The 27,602-nt window shown below is 48.0% G+C and overlaps 1 protein-coding gene across 1 annotated transcript in view; it reads right to left on the bottom strand.

Moving 5' to 3' along the window:
- Positions 1-25,102, bottom strand: part of FAM193B (family with sequence similarity 193 member B) — a 31,063-nt gene extending 5,961 nt beyond the window's left edge. Inside the window, 6 exon segments of the mRNA XM_063120987.1 lie at positions 1,844-2,080; positions 2,517-2,712; positions 5,460-5,862; positions 6,970-7,186; positions 7,657-7,896; positions 24,774-25,102. Of these exon segments, the coding sequence (XP_062977057.1) occupies positions 1,844-2,080; positions 2,517-2,712; positions 5,460-5,862; positions 6,970-7,186; positions 7,657-7,896; positions 24,774-24,956 (1,476 nt within the window). The 5' untranslated portion in view covers positions 24,957-25,102.
- Between the last annotated feature and the right edge of the window lie 2,500 nt (positions 25,103-27,602).

The following is a 27,602-nucleotide window of genomic DNA, read 5'->3' as shown; positions in this document are numbered from 1 at the left end:
AATGACTGAACTCACTTCCGTTCCTGACTTGTTTACACGTGAGGGGGGGTGAATGTGGATCTGTGGCAAGTTCAGGAGCGTAATGCACCTCTCTCATTGATCTTTCAGAAGTGGTCCCATAAAAGGGTCATCAACTCCTCTTTGCAAAGGCGGCAGGGAAACAAGAGTTGTGCTTTTATATGTATTTTATATAATGTTTTATACTGTTTGTTTTATACTTTGAATGGTTTTAATTTTTGTGAACCGCCCCGGAAGCTTCGGCTATTGGGAGGTATAAAAATGCAAATAAATAAATAAATAAATAAATAAAGAGAGAGTTCCTTGGCAGCAGATACACGGCGTAGGGATGGGAACCCTTTTCTCCCTCAGAGCTGCATTCCCTGTCAGGAATTTTGTTGGGGGTTATGACCCAGTGGTGGGTGGGGCTGAAGCTCCCCAACACAAACACACACTTCATACTTTTCTTGGATTCTCCACAGTAATTTCACTTTTTCAAAAAGATTCCACTGGCACCTGTGGAAGCTTTTTTTTAAAAAAAAAATTTAAAGCCTAATTGCTGCATGAGGGTAATTGGGGGGGGGGGGGGGTCATAATGTGCTTCCCCAGCTGTGACTCCCGGAATTGCCAAATTATCCCCCATGGAGCAATTAGGCACTTAAAACAAAGCTTCTGTGGGTGCCAACCGAAACTTTTAAAACCCTAATTGCTGCACAGGGGTGGGGGGTGAGGAGGGGGCATTGCAGGCTGGAGGGGGCGGCCCCCGTAGGCTGCATCCCCCCCTGACACAGTGACGCGTGAGCAATGCAAGACAGCACACAGAATCGTGTCCCTGAAACGCACTGTGTCAGCCTTCCCCGGCCTGGTGCCCTCCAGATGTATAAGACTACAACTCCCATTACCCTGACTGTGGGTGGTGGAAGTTGCATTCCAACACTTGGGGAAGGCCTGTTGATGCAGGTTAACAGCCATGTCAGCACCCTTTCAGAAAACCTCAATGAGCTACGACTCCATGGTGGAGCACGGGGGTTTTGCCAAGCCCAAGGCCCCTGATGGTGCCAGGGCAGAAGTTAGCAGGGACCAGAACGGCCTCTGCCTGAGACTCAAGAAAGCTACTGCCAGTCACAGCAGTGACTGCTGGGCTGGATTGGCCAATGATCTGGCTCGGTCTTCTGTTCAGCCTCAGGGATCCCTAACTGCATCGACAAGCTCTAGGTTCAAGATACCTGCTTGGCATGCTCACATGGATATTTATTATAAGGCAGAGTCCAGCCATGGAGCTCAGATCAGGCTGACGCGATTTGCAGTTCGACTAATTGCAGTATGTGGCAAAAAAGAAGGCAAAATTACACAATCTATTTGCAAGGAGAAAGATTGTGAGCCAATGATTTCATGACACCTTTTGGCACCTGTAGCAACTGTTTATGAAAACACATCCAAATGGACGTGTGAAAAATAACAGACTTTGTCAAATATTTCATTTCCCCTTCAACCCAATTCTTTACCTCAGGGGCGAGCCCTCCAGATGATCTGGCCTACAACTGCCATCATCCCCAGCCAGTATGTCCAATGGATCATGGGAGTTGTAGGCCAAAACATCTGGAAGGCCACAAATTGCTTACCCCCCTGATCTGCATCCATCTGCTTGCCTGACTGCACATCTATTCAGGGTGGCGGAGGACTGCCCCATTTCCACGCAGAAGCGGCAGGCTGGGCCAATTCAGATTCTACGCAAGTTCTCTCCCATCTGTGGCATCAGCCCTTCCCTTTAAGCTCATCTCCTAGCAGGTCTGGATCAGTGCGCGCTCTCCCTCCCGCACATTCTTGCGCGTACACCCGGGCCCACCTTCTTCTTCTGCTTGTGGCGCGCCCGCTTGGCAGCCTTGGCGCTGTTCAGGGGCTTCGGCTCAGTGCTGTTGATATAGTCCAGGAGCTCGTCCACGTCCCGGTGATCTACGGCCGGCTCGCCCGAGCTGCTGCTGTGCCCCAGCTTTTGAGGAAGCTCCTCTTTTCTCTTGGTCAGCCGAGAGCGCAGCTTCTCCCGGATCTCCGCGTAGTTTCGGCTCGTTGGGGCGGCTGGAGGCTGTGGACAGAGCTGGGCTATTGGCCTACTGTAGATACAGCAGACTGTATAGCGTGGAGCAGCCACCCCACTGTCACGGCAAACAGATATCATCCCCAGGATTGTCCATCCTCTCCCCTCCGCTAGCCCGCGGCTTTGCAGAGATCCCCCGAATGTTTCCTCCACGTAAGCATTTACACTCGGTTCCGCAGAGGTCCGAAGCTGAAAAAGCTCGAGCGCAAGGTACAACCACAGGGCTTTATTTCAAGGGCTCAGGACAGAGCGGCGAGGACGTCCAAGGCTAGAAGACCAGGGTGGGGAGATCGCAGGGCTACAAAGGCCAACTGAGGTGAGCAATGCGGCATCATGTTCTCTCAAGCCACCACTCCACCCACATCTAACCAAAGAAGTCTACAGGCGAAGGTCATGGGTGGCGGCCAGCCATGCGTTTACTTACCGCGTTGTGGCCAAAGAACTCACAGTAGCAGCAGTCACAGAATTTCCCATCTTTCTGGGTGGTGGAGGAGGATGTGCAGGAGCTGCGCTCGGAGCTGCTGTCTTCGTCCTCGCCCAGCCCCTCATCCGCTTCGCAGGACTGTGGCGCGTGGCAGCTTGTACCGTTGGGGAACTTGTGGCCCTTGCAGGCAGGGTCCCTGAGAGAGAAAGAAGGAAGAAAGAGCAAGCAGGTGAGAAATGCTCACCACAGTGACTCTCACCTCCCAGTGGATGTGCTGATGTCCAGAGTCGGCAATGGGCTGGATGAGAGGCCAATAAACTGAAGCTCAACCCAGGTAAGATGGAGGCACTGTCACTGGGAGGTTTGCCTGGTGGTGATGGTCCATGTGTTTGTGAAGGGGCTGCACTCTTCCCCAGAAAGAGGACGTTCACCCCTTTGGGTTACTCTCAGATCTGGCCCTGTCCTTGGATGCTCCAATAGCATCTCCGGCACGAAGTGCCATTCACCAACCTCAACCGGTGCCCCAGCTGTACCTCTTCTAGAAAAAGGATGGCCTCGCTACCCAAGCTTCATATCTTTCCAGACTAGATTTCTGTAATGCGCTGTATTTGGGGCTGCCTATGAAAAGTGTTTGGAAACGTCACCCCCTTCAGAATACTACAGGGAGATCATGAACAGGAACTTGCCAGTGTTGATCTGCACCGGCTTCGTATGTTTTCTAAGCTCAGTTCAAAGGGGTGGCTTTGACCTACAAAAACCCTAAACTGGGGGTGGGGGACGGGTGGCCCTCTTCCAGATGTTTTTAGATTGCAACTCCCATCAACCCCAGCCAGCTTAGCCAAATGTCAAGGGATGCTGGGAGTTTTTTAATTTATATTTTTAATCTTCCCATTGACAAATGTTCTCTGGGCAGATTGCAAACAGTTAAAAGAATAAAAAACCAACAGAAGTAGTTTACAGAATCAAATGCAGTGTTGCAGTCCAACAACATCTGGAGGGCCACACCATTCCTGACTCCTAATGAGCTGGGACCAGAATATCTGAAGGACCACCTCCTGCCATGTGGATTTGCCTGATTATTGAGGACATCAGTAAAGTTCCTGCTCCATGTGCCAGGTGGCTATTGGAGAAAGGACATCTTCTCTTGCTGTAGTGTCCCATCTCTGAAGCACACCTGCCTAAAAGGCCTGCTTGGTGCCTACAACTGTTTCACCTGGTACCTGAACTAAAGCCACCTTCTGTTCCCTGAGTGTTTGCTGACTGGTTATGAATGTTACTGCACTTCATTTTTTATTGCTGTTTGCTTGTTTTTAATATGTTTGATGATGTTCTAAAACAGTGGTTCTCAACCTTCCTAATGCCGCGACCCTTTAATACAGTTCCTCATGTTGTGGTGACCCCCAACCATAAAATTATTTTCGTTCTTCTCTACACGATCCATTGTCATGGGATGGTTTGCTAATGAAAATAATACATAACAATAGCTTTAATAATACAAAAGATGATACATGACATAGTTCAGTCAATACAGTTTCCTAAGACCATCAGAAATATGTGTTTTCCGATGGTCTTAGGCGACCCCTGTGAAAAGGTCGTTCGACCCCCAAAGGGGTCCCGACCCACAGGTTGAGAACCGCTGTTCTAAAAAATCACTTTGGTTTGCTTTTCAAATTGTGTTGTTTTAAAATGAACAATTTTAATATGCTGTTTTAAATCTTTTTACTGGTTTATTTCTTATGTTCACTGCACTGGAATATCATCATCATCATCATCATCATCATCATCATTATTATTATTATTATTATTATTATATTTTATTTATATAGCACCAACAATATACTATATAATAGTACATATTTTTAGATATGGAGCGGTATATGAATATTGTAAATAAAATAAAATAACCCCAGTAGCACTTCTCATCCGGTTACCCTCTTCTTAAGAGGAGGCCCAATTCCATTATCCTGTGATAGTTACAACAAGTTCTGATATATTTCCTTCATGGATAGTTATTGATGAAGGAATAAACATGAACGGTGTTGCACTGGAATACAAAATCCCCATGGACTCTGTAGCAAAGAGCTGTGTTAGATTCCTGCCTGCTCTTGTTTGCAGATCTTTCCTTCCAAATCTACATCAGTTTTGCATTCTTGTGTAATTTTTCTCACTTGTTTTTCCTCTGTGGAAGAATATGTCACGTCAGCATCAGTCCTTGATGGAGCAATTGAGGACTCAAACATCAGTGGGATGGTTAAGCACAAAATACAATTGTCCGGAGCTGGCACTTCTATTTAAGGCAGGAATAGGCAACCTAGCACCCACTGGATGTTTTGGACTATAACTCCTCGCAATCCTGGGCTATTGGCCGTGTTGGCTGGGGCAGAAGGGAGTTGTAGTCCAAAACATCTGGAGGACACCAGCTTGCCTACCCGTGATTTAAGGGTTTCAATCAAATCCTACCTGGTACTGGTTCCAGAGGGGTTTGACAGAACCCATCTCAAAACGTATCATAAGAAGCATCAATAAATCTAGAAGAGGAAATGCACAGGCTTCCCTTACTGTGGCAATAATCTCCTTATACAGAAAAGTCCCAGACTGCCTCTGGTTCCAATTCTTGAGGACAGGATTCAACACAAGCCTGCTTTGGGGGTCAGAGAAACACAGCAGGGGACAATCAGGGTTACCAGTGCAGCTGCCTATTGGGCACAGGTGAAAAGGGCCTCAGTCTGCGCCTTCTGGGCATCAGTCTGCCCAGTGTTTCTAAGGGCTCACTCACACCAAGCAGAGATAATGCTCCACGGGACGTTATTCTAAAATGTAGGCCACGCATTCTAAGGGGCACACCTCCCATGGAAGCAGCAGCGATTTTTTTCCCAGCTCGGGCAGGACTACCCCAGGGAGATGCCGGGAGCATTCCCGTTAGCAACACCGTTGGCCACTCACCTGTTGGTGCTGGGCAGCTGATGCGAGGCAGTAGGAGGACCCAAGGAGCCACTGCAATGGCCGTTGCATGGATGAGTGCAGCCTACAGGCGGTGGGATCTTCAGCAGTGGCACATTGGCAGCGGGCAGGTGGGGGCTCTTACAAGACCCAGTCGGAGGGGACTCTGCTCCTGGCTTTGGGGCTGGTGTGTGTGGACTGAGGGCTGGTGCAGGGAATGGGGCCGCCTGCGGTGAGGAGCTCAGGTGGACGTGAGGAGGAGGAGGAGAGCCGAAGGGCCCGGGGTGGGCAGGCATCTGCTTTGTCGGGAGGAGTGCCGGCGGCTGCGAGGGGAGGCCTGTGGGGCTGTTGGGAGGAGCAGTGAGGTCTACGTGCCGGTGGTGCTCCGAGGAGTGGAAGGCCTCTCCTGCAGCCAGACAGGACAAAGACACGTTAGGTCCAATCCTTGACAGCAGAAGCTTTCACGTATTACAGTGAGGGGCCAAACATCCCACACAGGGAATGCTCCCCACCCCAAACGATCAATTCCTCCCATGGGGATTCTCCCTCCTGCAATGCTTCCAAGGCTCTAAGACCCATAATACCTACACACCACAGCTCAATCCAGCCCAGTGTGGTGATCATGTTCTCAGCCTTCTCGAAGCTGTGGTACTTGCCCACACGGGGCAACGCCTCAGTGCATGCTGGGAAGCCCAGCCACAAGCTCAGGGAGCTGCAAGCTCTGAGCCCGCTGAACATCCACAGGAGGGAGAAGCAGCCGCCAACCCTTGCTGATCTGGCTTGGCCATGCTAGCACCCAAGACAGCACAAGCCCAACAAGAAGGGAGAGCCCTCAGTGGCAAGCCCGACAAAGCGGTGCTACCGCTGCCCTGCAGGTGTGGTCTGTTGGCCTTTCCCCAGGCCCCGCACATACAGACCTGGCGGGGTGGGTCTCCGGCACATGCTCTTGAACTGCTTGGGAAGCGTTTTGCAGAAGTCGAGTGAGGTAGGCAGAGGTGAGCCTGGGGTGCCGCTGGGAGCTGGGGAGAGCGCGTGGCTGTAAGGACAGGCTTTGAGCCCGCCTCCCACAGCAGGGGCCTGGTTGGCACACTCCGGAGGGAGGCCGGGGTGCTTGTCACCTGAAATGGAGTCAGAGATGGAGCTGGCTGCTCTCCAGGCCCCTTGCTCACCTGCCTATTTGTGGCACCTCTTCTGGGCCCATGAAAGAGAATGGAGATTGTGGAGGCCTCTAGTAGGTAGGCCTCTGGGGAGGAGCCCAATAAGCAAGGGCCGTCCAGTAAAGCATTGCTTGCCCCCAGGAGAAGAGAAAGACGGAGGCTTGTCTACAGCCTCCTTTTCCCTGACAGAACAAATGCATGTAGAGGTGAGTGGGAGATGTTAGCACTCCCTTTACGTAACTGAGCAACTGCCTCCCCCATGACTGTCATAACAGCCTCCATGAAGAAGCTGAAGGGAGAACCCCACAGCTACAAGGGAGGAGGCCGTCACTAGCCCAGCACCAAGACAAACTCACCTGGTACAACAGGTGTTCCCCCAAGGGAGCTCCCCTGAGCTGCCCCATTGGCATGCTGGGAGTTCCAGAGGCCCGAGAGCTTGTGCGCAGACAGGAAGGAGCTGGGGTCCCAGTCTCCTGAGTTCCCGTGGCACGAGGATGAAGATGACGAAGACGAAGAGGAGTGGGAGCCTGCCCCGCAGGACTGTGACTTGCAGGCTGTATGCGACAGTGAGACCTGGAAAGAGACAGTTGATGGTGGCTCAGGCAGCCTAGCCCAGCCAACAACATGATCAATCTGTGTGGGATAGTATCTTTGGCCTAACCCGTGCCCCAATCAGTTCCTGTCTTGGGCCTGCCATGGTGCCTGCCTAGGAGAAGGAAGGCAGTGGACTCTTAGTAAAGAGAGGCCACCCTGCATGGCCTTGCCTTCGCTCCTATTTCCCTTTACCACCACCACAAATGGGGACAGAGACAAGGAAGAAAAGGTTCAAAGGCCCTGCTGTTGTAGCAAATGCATCCACTAATGCCACAGTTGGCAAGTCTCACAGCTTGGAGCTCAAAGCAGTTAGCAGGCCGTTGCATAGCACAGCCACCTGATTCTTGTGAGGGGTGTGAAGTTGGACCAGGAAGACCAATCCAGGTGCCAGCTCCATCCTTTGTTACCCACGGGCATCTGGAATGCACTCCGTGGGGTCCAATGCTTACCGCCAGTGCCTGCTCCTGGACTGCCCTCCTTTCTTCCTCTTCTACACTCTGCCTGCAACTCTGGCAGATCCACAGCGGCATCTCTCCCAGCAGGTTCTGCACCAGCGTCGGCACGAAGTCCGGAGGCAGCCGCTCGCCTGGGGATACCAACCCATTGTGGGATGGCCCTCCCCAGTCTTTACGCTCCCGGTGGCACAGCAAGCAGCACGTTTGCACCGACTGGTTGGAAGTAGGCAGCACCTGCAGCAGGGCACATACAAACACATAGCGCACGTTGCTGGCACATAGGCTACCACTTGGCCAAGGTAGGCACCCTAGGTGTCCGCCTGGTGCATTAACCCCCACAGCTTTAGGCAGGGCTCTTGCAGAGCCACAGGCACACTTTGCCAACAGGCGATGCAGACCCAATGCCCAGCGTGTGTTAATTAATTCAATGTGTATTCCTCCCAGGACCCCAAGGCGGTATACATAATCCTCCACTCCATTTTACCCTCACAACAACCCTGTGAGGTAGGTTAGGCTGAGTGTCAGTCACTGGCCCAAAGCCACCCAGTGAGCTTCACAGTAGGGTGGGGACTAGGGTTGTCATGAGCGTCCAAGAGGGTCTATGAGGGCAGAGCACCTCCCCCACAAATGGCCCTCATGGACCCAGTCAAGCGCCCTAGCAGTGAGCACGGATCACAGCCAAGCGCTTGTGAGGCCCTGGCATGCGCTCAGCAGCCCCCCGCAGCCGATGCTGAACTTGTGCCCTTCCCCCCTCCATGTTAACGGTGGCTGCCATTGGTTACCCTTATGTCAAGGGGGCCTCTAAGGCCCCAATTGGCATGGGGGGTGGGGACGGACATGATTTCCCAAGGCTCCGGAAATTGCACGTTTCCCCTTTCACACTAATGGCGGCCGGAAACTGTGTGTAAAGGAAAACAGATAGACTGCACTGAGCAGAAGACCAATGGGTTATGTAGTTAGCCTGATATCAGTGAATACAAATTCTGAATGTCAAAGAACCTTGGCCAGCCACCAGGAAGCCAAGGGAGGGGTGAAACAGGAGTTCAGAAGGGTAATCCTGTTTAGCATCGATATGCACCAAGTCTGCATCACAAAGGCCCTGGCCGAGCCACCTGGAGGGGGAGGGCGAAAGGAAAGGCGGGGACACAGGTTTATAACTGAGAACCCGCCCCCAACCCTCCAGTTCTGATCTTTTGGTGAAAGGATGTGGAGAGAACCACGACGAAGGGCGTGAGGCCCTACCTGTGAGTAGACAGCAACAGTTAAGGTTTTATTGGTTTTTATGCTATACATGTTTTCGAGTTATTCTTGCTTAGTCTTCCCATGTATTTACCCTACCCTTAGTCTTCCTGACTGTTAGAGCAGTGCGACAATGGAATCAGCTACCTAGGGAGGTTGTGGGCTCTCCCACACTAGAGGCATTCAAGAGGCAGCTGGACAACCATCTGTCAGGGATGCTTTAGGGTGGATTCCTGCATTGAGCAGGGGGTTGGACTCAATGGCCTTGTAGGCCCCTTCCAACTCTGCTATTCTATGATTCTATGATTAATAAAGCTTTTTTGCTTTACAATCTGTGAGCCCCCTTTGTCTTGGCTTGGGTCCATGCTAAGTCCAGTATGAACAGGTCACAGAAAACCGTGCTCAGTCTTGACACTGTGCACTTCTCCCTTTCATACCAATGGCAGCCACCACTGACGTGGAAAGGGGAAATGCGCCACTGCGGCACCTGCTGCCAGTGGCTTGTGAGCACTCGGCAGAGGCTCACATGGCTCGGCAGGGGGCAGGGGGCGGGCAACAGCAGCGGTGAGGCAAGTGCTCGCTGAAGAGGACCTGCGTGATTTCACCCACCCCTAGTGGGGACTAGAACCTGGGTGTCCTGAGTCCCAGTGCTAGGCTCTCAACCGCTACACCACGCTGGCTCTCAGGAGGCAGCTAGATGCTTTCAGGGACCTTTTCTAAGCCCCACTAGATAACTCTGACCCCTTCCTCATCAGTCCCTACTACTACTGCAATACAGTTCACACTAAGCATCCCAAGCCAAAGCCCAGTTCACATCCATTGGCACATCAGCAGAGTGGCAGATACCAGAGTGAGGAGAGAGAAAGAACAGCCCATGGCAGCACAAGAGAGGCATGTCAACAAGAAAGGCATCTGCTTTTCACCCACCCCTTTCCCGCTGATATCCAGGTTTCGACTCCTGCCTCAGCCCAGTCGGCAGCTTTCCCCACCCAATACTTTCGGCACTGTCCCAAGGCCCTGTGGGCTCGGCAGGCAGACAGCCTGTCTCTTGCCCGACACTTTGTGCGACCGAAGGACGGAGGAACAGCTGCAACATGCAAGGCAGGGATCTTCTCCTTGCTGCTCCTTTCATTCTTCCCACACTACAAGGACTGGCCTTGGCTTCCTGTCTGGCTCCGGGGCGGAAGCCAGGCGACACATCGGACTCAACTCTGCTTAGAGATGGTGACAGGCATGAAGAGTTAAGGGCAGGGTCGCATTGTCTCCCCCACCAACTGAGAAGCCCGGGACAATAGGCTATGCATCTCACTGCTGCCGCAAAGCAGATGGTCTCTCTCAGGCTCAAGGTGGGACAAAGCAAGTGCAAGGGGGCAAAGAGTACACTAAGAGCAGAAGGGAAACTGGCCGCCTCGCCCCCACCGCAGGGACAGGTGTGCTGGGAAGTGGGTTCGCAGCAAAACAAGCTACAAAGGAAACGTTCCGCACCAGGACATGGATTGGCACTATCAGACCATGCCCGGTAAATCAGGCACCACCACCCCCTAAAGGGTGAAAAGAAACTCAGACCTAACTACACGCCAGCACGTGTTTGGGAAGATGATTATAAATCCATCCCCTGGCTATGTAGATAAAGTGAGGGGCTGTTTTTAGCCCTTTCATTATAAAGCCTAAACATTCTCGTCATCTTAAAAGCAAGATGACTTGTCTTCTCCTTTATCATGGAGAATCTACCTTGTGAAGGGCATAAGTGAACCAATGTCCATGAAGAACGGCTGGACGATAGTGGTTTTAAAGTGTTTGCACTGAAGGCAAGTGTTCTGTGTTCGCAACCCCCTTCTGTGCCCACCCAAAAATATGTTTAAATTATCCTTTGACATATTGTAAAAGGGGTGGGCAGAAGGTAGATCTCCAGTTGTTTTGGACTTCTACTTCCAGGAGCATCTGCCAGCATGGCTAATCATCAGGAATACTGGCCCTCCTCTCTCTCTCTCTTGCTGACTGATGATGCTGGATATCCATAAAGTAATTTCCCCAACCCCCATTTTAGTGAGCTTTCTATTTCCTTAAAGGACAAGGGGAGCCTGTGTGGCTTTGCACCATCCTGTTAATTTAACACAGTAATTCCTCTCTCAGATCTTGGATGAGGCTGAGTATCACCAGCCAAGCAACCTCTTTGGTTTGTCTTAGGGCTGATCCAGATAATATTCGCTACCAGGTGTAGAAAAATTGTCTTGCAGGGTGTTTCCACTGCAGTTTTTATGTTGGGGTGTGTGTTATTTGGAAATGTTCCCACATGAAAATTACACCCATTTCACAATGCATCCCTCTGAGAAAATGCTGACTTCCAAGACTCCTAGTGGAGGTGGTAAAGGGGCATTGAGAGGTAGTGGGCTAGATGCAGGAAACCTAGGCTGTGTACCTCTAAATCTGAGCCCATTGCTCCTTCCCCTCCCACACAGCTTGAGCTGAGCTTCAATGGCTTTGCAACCCATTTAACACATATTAATCAATGAATCCAATTTTGATTCAGGACTCCATCTTGCCCTCCTCCCACTTCAGGCAGGCTGCCTGGTTTAAAAGTAATGTTTTGTTTCAACACAGCATAAATGTTCATTCACTTGAAGGTTCATCCAGAGCCCTATATGATCTTTTTAAAAATTTAAAACTCTGAAGGGTGAATGGAGAAAGTGACAGTGACATCACAGGGACTAGCCAATCAGCACTCTCGATGACCAGCTTCTGCAGAAAGAGGAAATGTTGGGTTCCCCAGAGATGGATCCTTCCTGCAGCAAAGTAAAACATTAGGGGTGTTTCTATGAACACCCCACAAGCACTGAGGAAGAAAGCAATGCCATGCCTATGCTCCACTGGTCGCACATGAGATGGGCCCCTACCCATGAACCAATTGCTATACCCATGGGGGGCAGGGAGGGATCCTGTGCCAGTCAGGGACTTCTCTCGCATGGAGGAGCTTTGCAAAATTGGGCAAAGATGTAGCACATATGGGTCATCTGAGAAGCAAGAGGGTGTTCTTCAAACTGTTTAATGTTTAATATGAGTTAAAAAGGGTTGGTGTCAGACTTGAGTCTCCCTCCCCAGGATCTCTATGAGATACATTTCCAAGTGGGGGACTGAATGCATCTTGTATCTGATGCGCATGCAGGTCAATGAGTGCACACAGGCAGCATGCAGTGCACAGTTGTCCATTTTGCCCACATGGGAGACTTATTACAAATATTTATTTTATTTATTACATTTATATCCTGTCTTTTTTCCTCCAAGGAACCCAAGGCGGCATACATAATCCTCCTCCTCTCCATGTTATACTCACAACAACAACAACCTCCCTGTAAGGTAGGTCGGGTTGAGAGTCTGTGACTGGCCCAAAGTCACCCAGTGGGTTTCCATGGCCGAGTGGGGACTAGAACCCAGATCTCCCGACTCCCAGTCCAACACTTTAGCCACTACACCACACTAGCTTAAGACAATTATTTTTTTCTAGTATAAAATTATTTCCTTTGTTCTTTCGCATTTATGTTCTGCCTTCCACCCAGGAGCTAAAGATCTCCCCATTTTTATTCTCACAACAATCCTGTGAGGTACTGTAGGTTAGGCTAAGAGGAAGTGACTGGCCCAAGATCATCTAGTGAGAAATAGAAGGCATTTGCTAGTCCTCCTCAGTGTCATTCCTGTCTGAGTGAGGCAGTCTGTGTCTCTTTCTGAGGGAGTGTGTATACACATGTGTGTATATGAGAGAGAGAGAGAAAGAGCTTTAATGGGTGTTTATGTTTTCTGTGTGCTGCATGCTGTAAAAGGGGAAGCTTGTATTTGCATTCTCTACCATGGAAAAGATTATTCTTTTGCTTCCACTTGATGTCCACTAAAACATGTAGTAAAAATATTTTTGCACTCTCCTTGTACATTGTTGACTGTGTGTGCATGCACAAATGTTGTGTGTGAGTTCAATATTGGGAGCAGAATAGGGGGGATCATTACAGATGGCTAGTCCTGGTCCCATCATGGCTTTGATCCGGCCATGCATCTGTACACAACCTCAGAATCAAAGCCCTGATCAGCCTGGAAGCTAACTGGGCACAGTCTCTTGCAGCCTAGATAGCCAGCCCCACGGACACTGCTTTGAACCCCTTAACACAAACAACAGCAATAATAAAAAATGGAAATCCGTTTTTACATAAGCAATTCTACCCTGTGAAAGCTGAAGTGATACGGTTCCCCCAGAACTCTACCAGCTGTAACAGGGTCTTTATACTGGACACTAGTTAGAGCAGAGGAGACTGAAATTATATTTTTAAAATGTATCATTGGGCGGGTTCGGACATCACTTTATTATTTATTTATTTATTGCATTTTTATCCCACCTTTTCCCCCTCCAAGGAACACAAGATGGCACACATAATCCTCCTCCTCTCCCATTTTTATCCTCACAACAGTGACTCTGTGAGGTAGGTTGAGCTGAGATTCTGTGCCTGGCCCAAAGTCACTCAATGAGCTTCCATGGCTGAGTGGGCACTAGAACCCCCACCTCCCAACTCCGAGTCCAACACTACACCACACTGGCGCTCTTCAAGCCATCATGGAGTAATAAGCTATGAACAGTAGCTTATTTTTTAAATAGTCCGCAATCCCACTCCACACGAATAAGCTACACTGTTTGTACCTTATTGAGCTCTCCCCCACCCCCACCCCCACCCCCAGTCCCACTGTAGTCCTCCTATCTTGAGCATGCTGGTATCCCATCTTACCTTGCGGTGTTCAAGCCCATTTAAGCCTCCCACCCAAGTGCACAGAAGCCCATTTAAGCTGTTTCTTGTGCCCCAGTAGCGCTATTCCACTCATTCACACAGTTGAGCATTTAACCCATAGACGCTACCACAGTATCCTGTTTAAGCTGTTCCCTATGCCCCAGTAGTGCTATTTTGCTCGTTCTCTAAAGCACAGTAGTGCTATTCCCACTACACAGAGATCTCCCTCAAAGAACAGACCAGCAGCAGCACTCTGAAATGCTCTTGCCACGCGTCTCTATAGGCGAGCAAATTAACCCATGCTGCCCAACAGATGACATGATAACTCACAGTGAGTTAAATAACCCTTACTGCAGACTGTGTGTTATCAGAGTGGGTTATTTAGGGCAAATAAGGCATTGTGGATTTAAAAATTCCCAACGAACAGCACAATGGGTTAAATAAACGATCTTGGTTTATTTAACCCATTGTGCATTATTATGTCATCTGAACCCAGTCTATGACATGTCATGGGACTGGAGACCTCTTTAGTAAGAAAAAGGTTTGATTTCATCATGACTGGTGCCTCAGTTTCCAGGATATGAATCACTTAAAAGGGCCTGTTAGGTCATGCTCACCCTACTGACTTGGGGCTAAGCAAATTATGTGCTGTATTGTGTTCTGCACTTTTTAAAAATTATTATGTTAAGCAATCATATGTACGAAAACTACATTCATATCAACCTTCCCTCCCCTCATGGCAGGACTCATAACACTTCTTACAAAAAGCCTCTCCAACGGATTCCAGTCCTACCAGCATCACATGGAACTCTCTCTAAACATCATCAAGGTCTTAGGCATGTGGTACAGCTACCTTGGAAGAATTTCATGTACTCTGAGGCACATCTCCAATTTACAATATGACACATAGACAATAGTCCACCCACATAGAATAAAAATACCCAGAAAGACCTTTAACATGGAATAAAGTCTCTCCCATGGCAAGTGTTTCTATCAAAACACCACCCAAAACACCACCATAGCAACTACAAGGCACAGCTACCACTGTAAGACTTGGTATTTATTTACTTATTATTGCATTTATGTTCCGCCTATTTTCCTCTTAAGGAGCCCAAGCCGGCATACATAATCTTCCTCCTCTCCATTTTATCCTCACAACAGCCCTGTCAGGTAGGTTGGGCTTAGAGTCTGTGACTGGCCCAAAGTCACCCAGTGGGTTTCCATGGCCGAGTGGGGACTAGAACCCAGATCTCCCAACTCCCAGTCCAACACTTTAGCCACTACACTAAGAGACTTCCTTCAGCAACATTCAGAAATACATTGAATAATCTCCAGATTTCTTTTGACCAGCATTATGTTAAACAGAAAATGATACTCCGACACTGACACTTTATAAAACAAGAACAATTAATACTAACTTCAGCAGAGAAAAGTATTTGGTAAAAGAGCATTCACACAACCATCATTTAAAACATTTTCCCAGCCACATCCCCCAGCCCCCCCCCCCAAAAAACACCCCATATAAAAGCCAAAGTCCTAACTAGAGTTATATCTATAATTTCAATAAAGTCCACCCCTTCTTGGCCCTACCCCCAACCAGCAAACAGAATGACTGAGCATGCTCAGCAGATCCTCAAAAGCTTCATAAAGGAGATAGCCATCTTTTAGGATAGTAGTAAAGGAAGGCACTGTATTCCCATCCCTGCTGGAGTCTCTGAATATATGCTTGAAATATAGCTGAGCAAATAGATTTATTAATTATTTTTCTTCAAAGTTTGTTATAGATCTTAAGTGTAAGCTAGCTTAAATACATGCACTTTAAACCCTTCTCTGGCTATAACATGTGCTACCTAGTTTATGCTGTTCTTCTTGCTAACACTTGAGACTATATTAAGATATGAAAGCTAAGCAGGTAAGCCCCTAGAGAAGCCCTTTTAGATATTTGGGGAGTGAGGATATACTGAATAACGCAGCTCCTTCCGATTTTTGCTGCTGTTCTTAAAGATGCTGCTTTTCCTGTAGGCTTCAAAATAAGAGCCTATTTTTCTTGTGTTTTCATAGCTAGTAGCTGAAACTCCTCTGTAGTATGGCTGTCATGCTTAGTGTATGTTGAGATGTGTTATTCCCCTGGGATCCTTGGTTGATTAGTAAGGGACTAGTTTTCCCAGAGAGGAGATGCTAACTTGTCGGATAGAGCCAGTTGGTCAAGTTAAAAGGCTAAGGCTACACAGCATCTCCCCATCTCTTGAGAACGGGACTAATTTTGATTCCCCTCACCTGTAGGTAGCCTGTTCATCTCAGAGTTGAGTATAATGATGTTCTCTGAAATGTGGATGATTCACTTGCCCTTTAGAAAATGAAGAACACAGGTGTTTAGAGTATTGGGAAGAGTGTTGGAGGTGGTGAAGATAGAAGAATATCCATCTGAATTAAGGCTGCAAACAACTAAATCTGTAGGTAAATCAGCTAAACCGTTAAGTGATTTGACTCGGGGGGAACTTTAGGTAGTGGCGCTGTTTTAAAATCTCATTTTTTTATTTAAGGCAGTTTTAGTTCTGATATATTACTGCAACAGGGAAATGATACAATACTATAAGGAAATGAATGGTAATTTACTTTCATGTCATGATCCTAATGCTCTATTATGGTCTAGAAGCATGCACATTTATGTAAATTTACTATTTAAAGGCAGGTAAATAGTTCGTTTTAGTTTAGCTGACAAACCTAAATGGAACAGTGAAACAAGTATGAGATAACTATTAGAAAACAGAACCTAGAAGGACAGGTAATTTGTCCAGGCAATTAATTGTTTGATTTTATACTTTGTTCTTATTATAATGCCCTGATAAAAGCTGCTCTAAAAGCTCTGTTAAGACAGAAGGTTATTTTAAGTGAATAATAAGACCCAAACCTATTTTTCCATATCGGAGAACAGAAGGAGCATCTGTCTATTTGGGTCTTGACAGTTAACACAAATGCGTTCATCCAATGTTGGTCTAACTTAAGTCCCATTCATTTCAGTGGGTTTACTCCAAGTAGGACTAACATTGGATACAATCCAAAAGTAGCTACACTTATATGAAGTCAAATGTTGATGTCTTTTAAATCTTAAACTTCTGACTGATTGGGTGGTTTCCTGCTTAGAGCAGGTAAGCTTTTAGATTTAGTTCAGCAAAGCTTTTGGCTTTGAGCATAGTGGACAGCTTATGTCAAAGGGTGTATAGCTGAAGGAAGAATTCCAGCTTGTCTTTAACAAATTGTTGAGGAGCAGCACTGCTGTGCAATATCTGAGCAGTCCAAAAGTTGATAACAAATTAGCGCTGATAAATGTCTGCCCAGTCTCTTGTTGATTCTCCATATCTCTAAGCTAGTCAGCACCCTCTCTACATAAGGACCGGTGGGGTGGGGTGGGGTAGAAAGGGCCATTTTATAAATGCTTACAATGGGGAGGAGGGCTTTTAATCATTTTATCATCAACAAACACATCTGAAATGGTAACTTACTTGCTATACTTCTGTCATAGAACCTGTCTGTGATTATTCTCTTCTTTCTGTGATGGGACCTTCTTTCAAAGTGAGCAATTTTAAAGACCAAGATATGTGAATGGACCAAAATGGCCAGCAACTATGGAATCTTGGCATATGCAAAGGAGAAAGATCTTACGCAGTAATTCTTAAGTCTTTATTGCTGTGTCTTTCTCTCTAATCTGGGCTTTCATCCAGAAGTGTGTGGGGACTTCCTTTCAGCAGGTATCAGCTGAGCACCCGAACTGTGATCTTCTTTAGAACACCCCTGGATTTGAAAAGCATTTTGGTACAAGAGCTGCAGATATCTGTATATGCATACTGGAGCAATTCCCTCTTGCAGGAGATTTTGCACCTGACCTGCTTTTCGAAAGTGGGTATTCAGAAGTTTGGCTCTGCCCCAGCCCCTTTCCAACCCAGTGTCCTTGATGTAAAGAGCTACTGGCTGTTTAATTCTGGAAAAGAAAATGCTGTGCACATTTTTCACCATTAAAGAGTGTGTCCTAAGAGGGGGGTGCAAAGACATGCTTGCATCTAGAACTCCCACCTCTTGGTGCTTAAGCACATACAGTCTATTAGGGTGAGGGAGTTACCCACATGCATGAGCTGCTATAAGGAAAGAAAATGAGATGGCAACTTCTCTCTCTCTCTTTCCTGGCCCCCACCCCTTTTACCTTAGACGACTTGTTCTGGATAAAGAAACCTTTCTTGGTGTTCTTGTGCAGAGAAAAGCTACACAGGTATCCGATGTGGTTAGAGCGTTAGACTGGGATTTGGGAGATCTAGGTTCTAGTCCCCACTCAGCCACGAAGCTCACTGGGTGACTTTGGGCCAGTCACTGACTTTCAGCCTAACCTACCTCATAGGGTTGTTGTGAGGACAAAATAGAGAGGAGAAGAACCGTGTTAGCTACCTGGGGTTCCTTTCAAGAGAGGGAGAAAAAGGATATAATTGTAACAATAATAAATAAATAAACTGACTTCTAGTAGTTGGGACAAGTAGCAAAGATTACCACCGATCTCTGCCACTACCTCTTGGTTGCTGTGAAGTCAGCATTGTGCCATCCCCTTGCAGCCTAGGCAAGCAGTGGTGGCAGCCTCCCCCCCCCCTTCGTCTGAGGGAGGTTATCTGATCCTTGACTGTCCTTGTCAAGAACACCCACTAATACCGAAGCACTGCTTTCAGCACCAGGGTATCCTTTCCTACTGAGTGGCAGGAAGGACAGTGGGCTAGCCTCTTCTATTACCCAGAACAACAGATGAGGGATCTGGCTTGGAGGGTGGTACACCCCACACCCACCCACAGATGAATGGTTGGCGACACATGGGTGGTTGCTATAAGGTCTTTTGCATCTTCTCCTAACTGCAAGTATCTTCCACTACTGGGATAACGGATTGCAATAGCAGTGAGCACCATCATAGCAAACTGAAGCACCAGCACCCTTTTAGCACTAGTAAGGGGAGGAGAACCCCACCTGTGGCTTTTATGCCTTGACTCTGCAAAAGAAAATGTCACAATGTGGAAGTTTCATATATCGTGCACAAGTGCATGTTTCCCCACTAGTGTTGGGGTCATTAGCTAAAGAGCAGAAAAGCACAATCAGTCCCCAAATCGTGGCTGTATATTAAGCCAAGCACTGTGGAGGCCTCATGCTATGCGCTATTGCTGGCATGCAGTTGGCCATTTGGGTGATCACCCAGAGGTAGTTGCCAACTGCAAGGCTGACTGGGTGTGACAGCTGCTGAAAAGAAATATACAAAAATAACTCCACTTAATGCACCTCTGGATCATGGCCCTGGATAGCAAGATTGTAACTAGTACTTCAATCAGGGAGGTGGTGGTGGGGTGTTAAACAGCTCTATTAATTCAAGTTAGTCAATCTGTCCGGCTAGTACAGAAGCTGGTCTAGTACAATGGGAAATGAGCAGGAATCAGACAAAGATGGCACAACAGCTATGCGGAAATTGGTTTGAGCATAGATAGCCAACTGCAAATAAGAACTAGCGGTGATCATAAGGCAGCATTCTGAAAGGAAATTTATACGGTTCTGAATTCCAGTGACAGTGGTCACCTTTTACTGCTTACAGCATCGTACAATCGGTAACTGTTGACAGCTGTGCCTATGAGAAGCTGGATCAAAAATTAGGAAAGATCTGAATACCTTCTGTATATTAAAGCTGAAGAATCTGGCTGCAGTGCTGAGCAGCATCAAGTTATAGAGACGTCTTTCAGTATGTCTCCCCTGTTCTAAGCTATATGGCAAATCAAAGTCCTACTTTGTGAGCCTGGGGGATTACTACTACCACTAGTACTACTACTAGTGATGATCTGTTGTGCAAAACTTGTATAATACTAGCTCTGATGTGCTGTCTGGCAGCATCCCTGTTCCTTCTGCTTGGAGGACTAACTTTCTTTTTAATTACTTTAATTAGACTATTGTAAGTTACCCTCCATACAGCTCACTAATAAGTGCTGTGAAGGTCAGCTCTGCCATTACATTCCTAATTGGTTAGAAATGAGTATACAAGAGCAACTTGCCTCATTGTACGGAAGTAGGGCTGTCACTTTAACTGCAGGCTCCTGTGCCTTTAAAACCTGCTTAAAAGGGAGATGATCAGTAGAGGCTGTTTCTCTTAGCGCTGTTGTGGGAGAAGATGCATCTGCAGATGTATCTTGCTACACAGCTTTTAAAGGTAGGGAAGCTCTGTCCTGTACGGTGTAAATGGCGACAATTACCTTGTCAATTTCCAGCTTGCTCTAGAAGTCCTCAAACAGAGAAGGGGAGAGTGTACATATGTGGGGCTGTGTGTGTCCAGATTCTATGCACACTAATCAAATTTTAGCTCTGCTTCAGAGATGCATGGAGGGAAGGGAAATGCTGTCCCAAAATCTCACTAGTTAGCCTGCCAAATGTGCATGTAGCTGCACTGTCCCTTTCACAGAGCACTTGTAGCATCCATAAGTTACAGGCAACCTTGTGTTTATCTATCTCCTCAAACCCCTGAACTACTAAACATTATACTTCTTGATTAAATGAAGAAGCACTTGTTTAGTATAAATGAAACTGGATGTAAAGCACTTTGACCATCTAAAAGCACTACATAAATGCTAAATGTGTAATTTTATTCCTAATGACGTGTGCAAGTGTACTACCTAGTTGAATCTATTAATGTATCCCCATCTTATGCTCAAAACGAGGGCTCTGTGATTGAGACAGGACAAGGACAACAAATGCACAAATCTATACTAATACACTCTGCCTCTCAGCATTCCCTTTCTGGGACTTTCAATTCTTCTGGGAGTGAACCATGTGTACCAGCAGAAAGCTCATCTGATCTCAAATTTCTACCAAGGTGAAAATCGCATATTGCTTCTCCATACATGTGGATTGAATCTTCACAACTACATATGTGAGAATCATCCAGGAAGCAGAAAGGGTGAAACTTTAATTCAGTGATTCTTCCCCACCTCCTTGCCACATCATATCTTAACCAGTGATAGGTAGCTATTCTTTCTCTGTTCCCATAGCTCAGGGGCCACTGCTTTTTGCTCATTAGGAACATAGGAAGCAGCCTTATATTGTGTCAGACCATTGTCCATTCTAGCCCGGTGTTGATGACACTGACTGACAGCACCTCTCCAAGGTTTCACGCGGGAGACTTTTCTAGCCCTACCTGGAGCCAGGGATCGAACCTGGGACCTTGTGATTGGAAAGTATGTGTTCTACCACTGAACTACAGCCCCTCCCCTTTCACTAATCAACAATGCTCTGCAAATGTATTTGCAATGCTTAGGTACTCCACATGCTGCAACTTCAAGTATCTTGAGATTCTGTTCTCAAACTAGCTCTCCTGATCTAACTGGATTTCTAAGACTGTTCTGGGCTTCCAACTTCCACTGCAGCTTTAAATCGCACTTCATTATACTTGGAGCCATTAGTGCAACAGCTTTGTCAAAACGCTACAGCAATTGCTCTTAAGTCTGCAACAAGCTAATCTTTCTAGTGACTCTATTTTGTGTTTAAAGTATTGGAGATATAAAAATGGCATATTATAAAACTGATTACAGTAAAACATAATAGATCTTTTTGAAAAGTTGTGTATTATCCTGTGCTTAACCAGTGGAAGTCAACTCCTCACCCTACCTGCCTGTGGCTCTGTTCACATGACACCTTAAACCACGGCGAATGAGGTGTTTTGCCTTATTCACCGTAGTTAAAGCCATGGTTTAAGGTGTCTACTGAACAGGGCCACACGCTTCTATTGCTGTACTCCACTCAAAATGTTTCAATATCTTTTGTGTGAACCGGCTAATTTCAGAAGTCTCTCTCTTGGTAGTGGTAACGCGTATTAGACACCCACCCAAGCATTTGGATTTAGGCCTTTAGAGGGGCAGGTTACAGGACTGCTTTGAAGTGTATTTTTCACAAGTATTTCTTCCAGTCAACCACATCTTTTTGCTAATGTTCTAGCTCACATCCCTCTGAACCAGCAGTATACCTGAACCTGGATTGTAACCTCCACAAGGAAGAGATCATGACACTACCTGAAACAGATAAATCATATAACTAAATTTAAGATGAAGAGATTCATGCCAAAATCTTTAACAGGTGGCGGATCTACCCTGGCTGAGCAGCTCAAGGCCCAGAACCCTGCTCCAAACATTACCTTATTGCCCCAACAGCTTTGCAATGAGTGCTCCCATCACAAAATGTTGAAAGAGAAGGGTGTTTGCAAAGTGAAAGGTGGGGTTGGGAAAACTGTACCCCCTTCTCACATCAGGGTGACACCTCTTCACTTCCCAATGGAAAGCAAGAAACAGTGTAATTCCCTATCTACTTCCCCTGTCAGGTTGGGATTGTAGGATGCACAGACACATCTTTTCATGCATGTGTATGAGAAGCATCAAGAAGTCATACCTTCTTGCAGCAGAGAAATAGGGGCAGAGTCTGGACATTTGCTATCCTTGCTATAGATAAGAAGGACCAATACCAATCACCCACCTCAGCTCTCAAAGCTGCTGTGCTGCATCTTAACTGACCTGTCTGTTGCACATCTTTGTACCAGTCTTTTGAAACTTAGTTCTCAGCAAAGAATGGGGCAACGCTTAAGCACCAAGGCAAGTCACCTCCGGCTGCTATCCTATAGTCACTTACCTGACGGTAAGCTCCAGTTAAGCACCAAGGCAAGTGGTCCCAATCCTACTTTGATACATTGTAGCAAGGAGCTCATTTCTACTCTCAGAATTACGGAGATGGCATATTCCGCAGAGGATCAGATCAGTGTTTGAATTTCAGAGGGTCCAGAGCAGGCCTGGCTCTGTTATCTTGGGGGCCAGACCCCCTTGTTACTTTGATTAGGGGGCTAAAGGGGGAGGGGGCATGGCTTGATTAAAATTGGAGTAGATGCACAGCTGTCACAGCTGTGTGCTTGTGGATTTCACTAAGGGACCCCCTACCTTTTCACCCATAATTAGGTGTAGTGGTTAGATAATTGGACTGGAACTTGGGAGATCTAGGCTCTAGTCCCCACCAGGCCATGAAGCTCACTGGGTAACATTGGGCTAGTCATTGACCCTCAGCCTAACCCACTTCCCGGGGTTGTTTTGAGGATGTGAAGAGAAGGAGGCCCATGTAAGCTGCCTTAGGTTCCCTGCAAGAGCGAAAAAGCTGGGATAGAAAAGTAATAAATAGATAAGACAGTAGCTCCTGCAGCAGGTGAAGACAAAGAGGCACAAGCAGACAGGAAAGGTTCACTGTCCTCCTGGCACAGTGGGCTTGCTTCCAACCAACTCTATACGCTGGCAGTGTGCGAGCCACACAAATATTCTAAGCGAACGGCATCCTATCCATGGATAAAACTGCTTCTGTGCTTGTTTCATCTGAAATCCCCAACCATACAGCTTTTGTTCACCGTGCTGGAAAATGTGTGTAGCCCCTCGAAAGGCTGCGAATGTCTTGCCGACTGGCACAGAATGTAGACAAGCCCTCACTTCCACATATTCCGTACAACTCTGGCTGAGGCTCCTGCAGGACTGCTGTCTGCCAACAGCAGCCCAGCTTCCCAGAAGGCTAATTCCACAATCCTTAGTTAACACAAAGCTGTCCTGGGGATTTGCCACCTCAGTGTATATGGTTAACAGTACAGAGATAGGAACCATTTGCCCAGTCCCAATAGGGTAGATGCTACCTATCCAGAACCAGGCCCAATGGGCACACCAGACAGTCTGCTGCACATCCTCCTTTGGACATGCCAGGTTCTAGCTCTTTCCTTGGCTCAAACTGCATCCTGCTTGCAGCACAGCTCCTGTCCAATTGTCCCACAAGAACTCTGTGTCGCCTCATGCCCACAGTCCAGCTGTAGAACTCAATTCTGGTTAGAGGGCAGAACATCACTTACACAGTGACTTTCTGTGGAGTACTGGTCAAGGCTGTCCGCTGTCAGCCTCCTGAGTTCTCTATCCACACATCTCCCCCCACCCCAATTACTGCAAAACAGCCTCAAACCTCTCTTCTTGGCAAGCAGCAATAGTACCCTACTCCACTGTCATGCAATGATCTCTTTATTGTTTAGCACAAGTCTGGACTGCACAAGATCCAGTTGACTGCCATCCCTTACTACCGGCTGGAAAGGGATGCATGCATGTATCCAAAACAGGCCCAGACACAATCTGAAGGACAAGATGCAGCATGGTCCCAGGGCAAGGTTCCACGAAGAAGCAGGTGAAATGGGGAGAAATGCTCCAAATATAAGCTGTAGGTGCTAAACACTGGCTGGCATGGATGGGGAAGGCCTGATAAAGATCTAACAAGGCGCCTCAGTAGCTGCAGCATACAAAGAATGTGTGGGTGCTCTAGCAAGAAAAGCTAGGTACCAGGTTTAGGGTAGTGGTGGTACAGAACAAGGTGCATCCAACATATGGAATAGTGCTTCCCTAAGGAAGCTAGAAAGGGACACGGAAGCAAACGTACAAAGCCTTTTGCATGCTGGGCTGCACAACGCACTGCTCTGTGCAAGTAGAAAGGTGACATGCTGCCTAGAAGTACAGCAGATAGGGTTTGAGGTGTGTAGGTTGAGTGCCATATGTAACAATGGGCTGGGTGAATGAAGACAGCACTGGGCATGATTGATCAGTGAGGATCTGGGCCTGACGGGTGCTGGATATACGGGGAGCAGGTGGCTTGAGTGGAAGGAGGGGGGAGATAGAGGACACAGGCACCCTCTGCTGGGTCATGATCTAGACAGCCGGGATTCAAGGTGGATGTTGAAGTGACTGCAAGGAGTCCGGTGGGTGCTATGCTAGATGCATGGTGGAATGGGAGGGTGCTCGAGCAATGTGTTGCGGGAACCGCATTCAGGAGGGCGATTCCGGGAGGTGGGGGAAGCGAGGGCGAAAGGGTACCTCCGATGGCTGAACGTGGGCGATCCGCGTGCAGACGGATGAGTGCAGTAGGGATTTGGGTGAAGGGTGGATCGCGCCGCAAATGGATGCGGCGGGGCAAGCGATCTACGGGCAGAGGGGTGTGGATGCAGGCTCGGATCCGGGGGCAAGGCGGGATGGGGGCGCTCGCGCTCGCTCCCCGTACCTGTGAGGCTCTGCTCTGCTCCGCGCTGCTCGCCGCCGCCGCCGCCGCCGCCGCCGCCGCCTCGGGATTCTCTGGAAGGCTGGGCCCGGTGGGGGGCGCGGGCGGCTCTGGGGGGGCTGCTCCCCCCGTCCGCTCCCGTCGCGCCCCAGCCGCGCCCACCGCCTTATTCCGCCTGCGAGTCATGCCGGTCCTGCGCCCCACGCTGTCGCGCTCTCGCCGCCGCTAACGCCGCTGTCGCTCCCCGCTGCTGCTGCTGCTGCTGCCGCTGCGCCGCCGCCGCCGCCGCCGCTGCTGCTTTCAGACAGGACAACAGCCAATATGGCGGCGCGGCCCGTCCGGCCCCTGCCCGCGGGGGGAAGCCTTCGCCGCCATCGCCGGAGCGGGCAGTGCCTGGGCAGCGCGCCCCCCAGCGGCTGGAGGAGGTGCCGCCGCCATTCCTTGACAGCGAGCGCGTGTGGCGGAGAGGAGGCGCGGAGGTGGCTGAAGGATGGGCCCGCTCGCTTCTGAGGCGACCCAGGGCGGAGCGAGAGGAGGACCCCGATGAGAGCCCCTTTACCTTGGAATAGTCTAACCCTGCCCAGGGTGCTGAGAGCCTCGGTGAGAGGGAGAGTTCGGGGCCCAGCCCGAGAGTGGAGTCTCGCTCTCCCGTTTTTAAAAAAAGAACAAGCAAAAACTACCCGAGCCCTCCGCGTTATTGCACCGCCTCGCCAAAGGGTTGGATCTGCAGAAGCTGTGCCGCCGCCGCCGCCGCCGCCGCCACCCCGCACCATGTAGGCCTACACTTCTTGTCGCTCCCGTCCTGACTTTAAAAAAAAAAAATCCTTCAGCATTACAGTGCATAACGCTCGCAGATATACCGTGCTTGCTGGGTGTGTCAGTCCCTGGGCCTCACCATCTCTTAGCTGATCACTTCTGCATTAAGGTGCATGCAGCAGGTCCGGGGTGCCGGATGGAAATTTAAACAACCGAATGGGGATGGTTTAATTTACAAGCCTGTTATATAACCTGAAGTATTACCAATGATACAATTAAAGATTGATTAGGGGAGGGGGTGGGAGAAATAATATATACCAGTACGTTGTAGTACACATTTATTGCGGGTGGGAACATGCCTCCATATAAATCTAGAAAGTGGATTGAAGATGTATTATAACAGGAACCGGAAGTCAACATATCTGAAAACCATGTTAGATCAAATCCCTATATTTAATAATATTGTATTTGGTGGGGGGATGTTATGTGCAGAATAGCTGCAACAACTATTCTTGATCCAAAAATTAGATCTTTGTACATTGGACGTTACTAATGTCACCACAGTGACAACAAAGGTCCGCATAGTTAAAGCAATGGTATTCCCCGTAGTAACCTATGGCTGCGAGAGCTGGACCATAAGGAAAGCTGAGCCAAGGAAGATAGATGCTTTTGAACTGTGGTGTTGGAGGAAAATCCTGAGAGTGCCTTGGACTGCAAGAAGATCAAACCAGTCCATACTCCAGGAAATAAAGCCAGACTGCTCACTTGAGGGAATGGTATTAAAGGCAAAACTGAAGTACTTTGGCCACATAATGAGAAGACAGGACACCCTGGAGAAGAGGCTGATGCTAGGGAAAGTGGAAGGCAAAAGGAAGAGGGGCCGACCAAGGGCAAGATGGATGGATGATATTCTGGAGATGACAGACTTGACCTTGGGGGAGCTGGGGGTGGCAACGGCCGACAGAAAGCTCTGGCGTGGGCTGGTCCATGAAGTCACGAAGAGTCGGAAACGACTGAATGAATAAACAACAAAATGTAGTTACAGCGGTAATCTTATGCACACTTGGAAATAATTCCCATTGAACTCAGTAGGACTTCTGAGTAAGCATGCATACAATTGTGCCCACCATACAAGGAGCTCATCAGTTGCTGCCAGGGCCTAAGTCCTACTATGCAGCAGGATGAAGCAATCTGCTTCAGGCAGCAAGCACCATTAGGGGTGGGAGCTGGATGGAGGGATTAGTGCTTGAATGTTTCAGCAGCACTTTGGCCCTTGTGAGGTAGACTGGAGACCACTTGAATTCTGCTTCGTACAGTAAAATATCTTGGGCCGTCACTAAGTGTGGGGAAAGTCTGATTATTACATTAGCTAATTATCCTACTGAAGTGAAAGCTCCAACATTAGGACAGACTCTGGCCTAATACAGTGTAAAAGCCACTTCATGCAATACCCACCTAAAGTAAGTAGCCTTGTATAGGTATCCCAGGGTACAGCAGCTAATTGGGAACTCCCAGCAGTAAGTACCTGTACCAAAAGTGCTGTGTTAATATGTTATATTTACTTTTTTAGCATGTACAACTAAAAATGTCAGGTGCAATCCATAACACTGTTGCAATGTTGCGGAGCAACTGTGTACAACCCCCCCAGCTCCAATATCTCAAGCAGCATTGACGATGGTTTTGCAGCTGCTGGGTTGTGAGATATCTTTGACATGAAATTTTCTGCCTGAACTAACACTGGAGGGTCATTGACACTCCACTACATCAGTGCTGATTTAGGGGCAGACAAATATGTCAATTTCAGTTTCTCTCTATTTCTCATCTTTCTAATCTTCAATTCAGTTCATCTCGAACTTTGAGAATTTCTTCAGCCTTAAATTCGGTTCATTCTGAACTTAGAGATTTTGTAAAAACAAACATGAAAATTAGCACTTTGGTGCACATATCTCTCAATACATGCATTTTGCCTAATATGCATATGTTCAGAAAGCAATTTTCCTTATATATTTATTTTTGTACACATTTTTAATTGGAGAACTCCATTGCAAAATTTGGAGAAGTGTGAATTTCTAAGTT

This window comes from Elgaria multicarinata, chromosome 3 (genome assembly GCF_023053635.1).
Source record: "Elgaria multicarinata webbii isolate HBS135686 ecotype San Diego chromosome 3, rElgMul1.1.pri, whole genome shotgun sequence".
Lineage (NCBI taxonomy): Eukaryota > Metazoa > Chordata > Lepidosauria > Squamata > Anguidae > Elgaria > Elgaria multicarinata.
This window is presented reverse-complemented; position numbering and strand designations above follow the sequence as displayed.